This window comes from Lactuca sativa, chromosome 5 (assembly GCF_002870075.4).
Source record: "Lactuca sativa cultivar Salinas chromosome 5, Lsat_Salinas_v11, whole genome shotgun sequence".
Lineage (NCBI taxonomy): Eukaryota > Viridiplantae > Streptophyta > Magnoliopsida > Asterales > Asteraceae > Lactuca > Lactuca sativa.
In genome coordinates this window covers 51,615,561-51,622,564 of record NC_056627.2, presented here as the reverse complement: position 1 = coordinate 51,622,564, position 7,004 = coordinate 51,615,561, and the positions used below count along the sequence as shown (strand labels likewise).

At 40.3% G+C, this 7,004-nt stretch overlaps 2 protein-coding genes across 2 annotated transcripts; both read left to right on the top strand.

Annotated features, from left to right (window-relative positions):
- The first annotated feature begins 395 nt into the window (after nucleotides 1–395).
- Nucleotides 396–1,774, top strand: LOC111884873 (uncharacterized). Its single transcript, XM_023881166.1, has 2 exons — nucleotides 396–915; nucleotides 984–1,774. Exons 1-2 carry the CDS (start codon nucleotides 396–398, stop codon nucleotides 1,772–1,774), a joined length of 1,311 nt encoding a protein of 436 aa, XP_023736934.1.
- A 357-nt stretch (nucleotides 1,775–2,131) lies between these two features.
- LOC128134120 (uncharacterized) lies at nucleotides 2,132–4,005 on the top strand. Its single transcript, XM_052771561.1, has 5 exons — nucleotides 2,132–3,033; nucleotides 3,092–3,137; nucleotides 3,271–3,681; nucleotides 3,734–3,878; nucleotides 3,986–4,005. Exons 1-5 carry the CDS (start codon nucleotides 2,132–2,134, stop codon nucleotides 4,003–4,005), a joined length of 1,524 nt encoding a protein of 507 aa, XP_052627521.1.
- Nucleotides 4,006–7,004: the final 2,999 nt, after the last annotated feature.

Sequence of the window (7,004 nt, the reverse complement as noted above, 5' to 3'; positions counted from 1 at the left end):
AACCAATTACCAACATTTTTTTTTGTTTTTAATGTCTCGATATGTCCCTGATCATTCACTTTTTTATCAATTCTCCACTTGCCCCTTATCATCCAAACTCATTGCGTAAATATACCAAATTAGACAATATGAATTCCTATCGATTCAATCGTTGATAACTACAAAGGCACTGCAACTACGTTTTTTTTTCAACCAAAAATTGATGCGTCAAAATCAAATTCATACAGGTACAAATACTACATTTAATTAATACAGGAAATTACAAGTATTTTTCTTTCAAGATATTGGATTTATTAGTAATGTGATCTATTTTGTTTATGCACACCAATTGTTTGTTAAAACGGGTCAATAAATAGGAAATGTATATTGCTTGTTGACGCTGTTGTAAGCTGAATATGGATAAGTCTTGGATGGGAGCATACAGAACATCAGAAACCTATGTAAAAGGTGTTGCAGAATTTATCAAATATGCAGTGCGCAATTACAAGATTTCTAAACATATGGATCCTGCAGATACCAAAAAAAAGATAAGAATTCCCTGTCCATGTGTTAAGTGTGTAAACCACATATGTCATTCGGTGGATGTGGTAGATGATCATCTATTCAGAAATGGAATTGATCAAACATACACAAATTGGAATAAGCATGGAGAAACAGAAGAACCACCAAGAAGTTATGTATATGAACATAATTTTGACATGGATACGTCAAATGTTGTAGATTCCACGAACATGAACATAGAAATGCCAACAGATGCTGCAGAAACTCTAGAGATGGTTGAAGATGTAGAAGAAAATTTTATTGGGAACCCTGATAAGTTTAGAGAACCGATAGAGGATGCCGAGAAGCCCCTATACACAGGGTGTCTTAATTTCACAAAGTTATCTGCAATCATTCAACTACTCAACTTGAAGAGTAAGTATGGAGTATTAGATAAGTTCTTTACAGAATTATTAGTTTTGATAAAAAAAACATGTTACCAGAAGGAAACGAAATGTATAGTAGTACATATGAGGCAAAAAAAGCATTTAAGGCAATGGGTTCAGGGTATACTAAGATACATGCCTGTGTCAACAATTGTATACTTTACAGAAAAGAATACACAGATTTGGTAGCATGTCCTACTTGTGGTAAATCAAGATGGAAGGTTGATGAACAAAAAAATAAAATTTACAACAATATTCCTGCAAAATGTTTGTGGTACTTTCCAATTATTCCGCGCTTCAAGCGTCTTTTCCAGTCTAAGACAACTACAAAATATTTAGCATGGCACACAACAGAAAGAATGGTGGATGTTGGAGCTTTAAGTCACCCAGCTGATTCACCAGCATGGGCTGCCATTGATGACAAATATCCTGATTTTGCTAGCGAACCAAGGAATTTGCGACTAGGCATTTCGGCGGACGGGGTTGATGTGAACAGAGGAAATAGGAGTCATAGTGTTTGGCATGTTTTAACTGTCATTTACAACCTTCCACCATGGTTGTGTATGAAGAGAAAGTTCATCATGCTTTCGTTATTGATTTTGGGAACACCAAGAAACGATATTGATGTGTTCCTAGCACTTTTTGTTGATGATCTGCAATTATTATTTGATTTTGGAGTTGAAACATACGATGTATATGCACAAGAGCATTTTAAACTACACGTAGTTGTGTTATGGACTATTAATGATTATCCTGCTTTAGGTACATTGAGTGGCTGCCCATACAACGGTTTTCAAGGTTGTGTTGTGTGTGGTGAAGAGACACACTGCATTAGACTCCTTGAATAGAATAAGCAGAGTTATGCTGGTCATAGAAGATTTCTACCGTATGATCACTCGTTCAGAAGAAAAAAGAAGGCATTCAATGGACAACTAGAGTTCTCACCCTCTCCAGAACCTATGAATGGGGAGGAAATATATAACAGGGTAAAATTTATAATTAATAAATGGGGAAAGGTTAATAAGGGCAAGGAGGCAGAAATCCAACAAGCAACAAGTGGAAGAGGTGGGAAGATGAATAAAAAAAGAGAAAATCACACCAACTGGGTACTTCAGATGTGGGCCAGCAAAATAATACATACTGGAATAAATTCAATATATGGTATAGACAACTAAGGTATTGGCCCGACAGTTTGGTTCCACATTATGCATGTGGAAAAGAACGTAGGTGAGAGTTTAACAGGAACTGTTTTGAATGTTCACGGGAAGACGAAAGATGGTTATAAAGCTCGATTGGATTTGGTTCATTATGGTTTGAAACCAGAGTTGCATCCTCAGATAGAAGGGAACAACACAACACTTCCCGCAGCAGGTTGTACATTGACAAAAGAGGAAAAAGACAAATTCTGTGAGACTTTATACAACTTAAGGGTTCCTCAAGGGTATTGTTCTAATTTTTCTAGTTTGGTGAGTCTAAAGGATAAGAAGTTGATCGGACTAAAATCACATGACTATCACATGCTTATGCAACAATTTTTGCCCATATCAATTCGATCTATTATGCATCCACCCACCGGAGTTGCTATTACAAGGTTTTGTTTCTTTTTCAAATCAATATGTAGCAAAGAAATCATAGTGGATGAGCTCGATAAGTTGCAAGAGGAGTTATGTGTAACCTTATGTCTTCTTGAGAAACACTTTCCACCATCATTTTTTGATGTGATGATTCATTTAACCGTTCATCTCACTAGGGAAGTAAAATTATGCGGTCCAATATTCTTTAGATGGATGTACCCATTCGAAAGGTATATGAAGGTTATTAAGGGGCACATGCGAAACAAAAATAGACCAGAAGGATGCATTGCTGAAGAGAATGTTGTAGAAGAGACAATTGAGTTTTTTAGTCAATTCCTTAAAAGGATGGATATTGTTGGTATTGCACCTGACAATCATAACAATTGTGGAATTCATAAAGGTGTAGATAGTAGTTCTATTACGGACGATACTCCTGTATCAGCTGCTAAATCGATAGAAGTTTTTTCAGAACTATTCAGCAAAGCACATTTCTTTGTATTGCAAAATACATCTGAAGTACTCCCATATATCGAGTAAGGTTTTTTACATGTATGTTTTTTTATAATAATATTAACATTAACGTATTGACAGACGACACATGGAATTTTTGGAACATATACACCCTACTAAACGAAAGGTACATCTAGAACAAGAGCATAGTAAAACATTTGGTCATTGGTTATGAAAGGAGGTATATTCTTTTCAAATATGTTGTGTTCTTTGTTATTTTTGTCTTGATTTCTTAAATTCATAATCTAATTACAATTCAGGAAGAGAGAGAGTTAGGGGCCTGTAGAGAAACTATAACAGAGACAATGAGATGGATTTCACATGGACCCAATAAGAACATTATTAAATACGATGTATATGCTATTAATGGATATACTTTTCATACAAAAGCTCATGAAGGTAAGGTTTACCAAAACAGTGGGGTTAATGTTGTTGCAACTGGCACACACATCAGTAAAGAAGTTGTAACATATGCCAAAAACACTTATTATGGTGTTTTACAAGAGATATGGGTACTAGATTATCATTTTAAAAGAATTGCAATTTTCATGTGTGACTGGGTTGACAATAGAAAAGGGGTAAAAAGGGACAAATTGGGGTACACACTAGTTGAACTAAAAATATTAGGCCATAAAGGTGATCCCTTCATATTGGCCTCTCAAGCACAACAAGTATTTTACGTGACAGACCCACTCGATCAAAAAAATGTCTATTGTGTTCAAGACACCTCCCAAAAATTACAAAGATACATATGAAGATGTAGATGAAGAATTTAGTACTATTGTTCCTCATAATGATAACATATTGCCACATGTAGACACACTTGACTTGCAGAAGGAAAATGATTATTTTCGTAATGATTGTCACGGTATTCTTATACGTACGTTACGTGTTTCTTAATATCATGAATAACATTTGTTGCGATAATATTTCTCCTTCTTTTAACACTTAATGATCTTTATTTTTTGTTTGTAGAAGGGAAAGCCAAAACTTGAGCACATCGTTATGTGGAGAATAAGAAAATGACAAAAAATGACGTTGTACTTTACTTAATGTCTTTTTACCATATTATACCATCAAACTATTCTAGTGTAATATTCTTATAACTCAAAGATTTTTTGATGGGATTAAAAACAATAACTTTTAATCTATAAAGATCGATTAGATCGAGAACAGGTATATGAATATGAAACTGCAAGAACACAATATAAATAACAAGGCAGAACGCAATAAAAAGAACAAACAGCTTGAATCAAACGGGTTGAATGATTAAACAAAATCCTTAGAAGAGCTCGATTAAGAACATCAACTGTAAAGGATTGGAAGATTACAAGAGAATAATATCGTAAACTCTGAAACGCTTAAACAGAAATCTTGAATCTTAAATCTTTACCTAATATGCATGCAAGCGATAACTTATATACTATACATAAAAGGCTCTCGGTTGGACAGGCCCAAACCGGAGAATACTAGGCTTATCTACGAGCCCAAAAGACGCAATACAAAACAGAACTTCAGCCCAACAATCTCCCCCTTTGCGTCACTTTGGAGCGAGACCATCACTTCGTACTTGGGCCGGCAGCTGAAGCTGGTACCTTCTTCTTCACGGTACTAAACAGACACTTGGTTATGGAAAGGATGGTTTGTCTAAACCGGATGTACCAGTTGATCATATCTTCAAAATATTTGATGTCGTCAGCCGAATTGTCCTTACACCGCTTGACGATAGATAGAACGTGTTCCAAGCAGGGAGTGGTGTAGAGGTGCTTGTCAGCTAACGCGAACAGACATTTCTGTCCTTCGGCTCTGGTGAACATCACAGAGTTTCGCCTCGAATCAATCTTGCCCATTTTCATCGTGTTTAGATCACTGGCCGATCCCACAGGCTTGACTTTCGGTTTCTTCTTAAACACTGTGGCAACCTCCTGATCCATTAGGGCCACCTCCATGATGTAGCATGCCAGCATCCTTTTGACATGGTCTAAGATGGGACCATATTCAGCTTCGTTTGTCAGCAAGATGTTGTACAAGACTATCCAATCATGAGGGTTCAGATTGGGCAGATCCGCCAGAGAGATCATGTGAGCAGTTCTTGCAGATCCTCGGATTAGCTTGAACTTGACGTTCGTGAATCTCCCCACGGTAAACGGCTTCATCACACGAACATTGACTATCTTCTGGGCGCTCCATGTAAGGAATTGAGGACGAGCGGCCTCCAGATAAAAGTCAATGAGCTCCCTGTCAAGCTCATCGTTCGGATGCGGGACTTCGAAAATGTTGGAGAAGGCGTGGAAGATGAACGCCTTTCGAGTCAGCGGCATATCAAATTGAGAATCGACCGAGTTGTTGCAGTCGAATGATATCACCGGCTCGAGCCATAGTATGCTTGGAGTCTCTATGGCCTCCTTTATCAGTCGATCCCTGGTCCAGGCAGGGAAGAGCAGCTTTCGGCTCTCAAGGAGATCGTTGGCTTCTTTTTGTTTACGTTCGGCTTCTTCAGCTTCACGTGCCACACGACTGACATCGTCATCAGTATTGCGACTGTTCTTTCTCTTTAACATGTCCGCAATAGTCTCCTTGTCTTCATCTTCATCTTCATCTCCTCCCTCTGCAATGTTTTTGCCCTTGTCCTTCACACCCGAACCCGAGGCATGACCAGTTGGGGTTGGTTCGGTTGTGTGAGTTGCATTTGAGGAAGGAGGTGGTTTCGATCCTTTCTTCTCATCTCCCCCTTGTTTCGGAATGGACACGAAACTGGGTAGGCCTTCAATTTTACTCAAGAGAGCCATGGCCGGAGAGAGTTTCTCAGCAAGGGTACGCCTCACCGAGTGGTTCAGAATGGGGTCGTGTGCTTCCAGGACGTTGGATAAAGCGGCGTGGACATCCGAAACACACGTCTTGATGATTTCCCTTTCGGATCGAAGAGCCTCCAATTGTTGTTCGGAGTGGGAAAGTTGGGTGCTCTTGACCTTGAGGGCAGTAGTCTTACTCGCCAGGACGTCCATCAGTTTATTTTCAGCCGCAAGATCCTCTTGTAGCTTTGCCAAGCGGGCTTCAATGGAGGCACGGAGTGCCGAGTTGTCGTCGCTAAGGTTTTGTCTGAGGGTAGCGAACGAGGATAACTCCGTCTTCACAAACTGGGCCAATTGATGAACAAGTGGTTCCAGTGTTGTTTTGGTGGCGTCGGCGCTTTCCTGCATAGACTGCATAGACTGCAGCAAGATATTGATCATCGCCATCGGAGGCGTCTTCTGGAGATTGAGGTGGTGGGGAATGTGGGGGTGTTATCGGTTTGGTTGGTGCAGGTTGAGTAGGTGGGGGGTTAGTTTCGGGTGGTGGTTGGGTATGGGTTTCGGTTTGTGGGGGTTCGGTTACAGGAGGGGTTTCGGTTACAGGTGGTGTTTCAGTTGAGGTGGTGAATATGGGTGGTGGTATAGCGAATGAGGTTGGTGGTATAGTAGGGGTTATGGTGGGAATGGAAATAGGAATTGTGGGTGGAGGGGAAGGAACTGGGGATTGGTGAAGTTCCATCTCCGGGGTTGGGGACCGAGGGGGTGTGTTGCCTCTTTGTGGAGATTCGTCTCCTTGTGACCCCTCAGAGTCCGAACTCCTACCTTCGGATTCACTGGAGGATGACGAAAGGACGAGCGTCCGTTTCCGTTGGGTCTTTCTCCTTTTCGGTTTTGGAGAGGAAGCAGCCTTCGGTTGTTTGCGTTTCTTGGGAGTGGGTTTTGGGGCTTTTGATGGTTTCTTCCCCTTGTCTGCCTTCTTACCCCGTACCACCGGTTTGTCAGCATCATGAATTGATCGCAGCATGTCCGGTGTCAGTTCCCTCGGACCAGATGGCCCTAACTCCTTGATTGCCTTGATGAAACTGCTCTCTGATGGCACACTACCATACATCGACTCCGGGATAGAGCCAATGAAGGAGAATTTCGCTGCAGCAGATACGATGATCTTGGTGGTGTGGAACGTACCAACCGAAGACATCGGT

Coding starts and splice junctions, on each gene's coding strand:
- LOC111884873 (XM_023881166.1), top strand. CDS start 396: ATGGATAAGTCTTGGATGGGAGCATACAGAACATCAGAAACCTATGTA. Junction 916..983: donor TCAACTACTCAACTTGAAGA/GTAAGTATGGAG, acceptor ACATGTTACCAG/AAGGAAACGAAATGTATAGT.
- LOC128134120 (XM_052771561.1), top strand. CDS start 2,132: ATGCATGTGGAAAAGAACGTAGGTGAGAGTTTAACAGGAACTGTTTTG. Junction 3,138..3,270: donor TACACCCTACTAAACGAAAG/GTACATCTAGAA, acceptor ATTACAATTCAG/GAAGAGAGAGAGTTAGGGGC. Junction 3,879..3,985: donor TTTTCGTAATGATTGTCACG/GTATTCTTATAC, acceptor TTTTGTTTGTAG/AAGGGAAAGCCAAAACTTGA.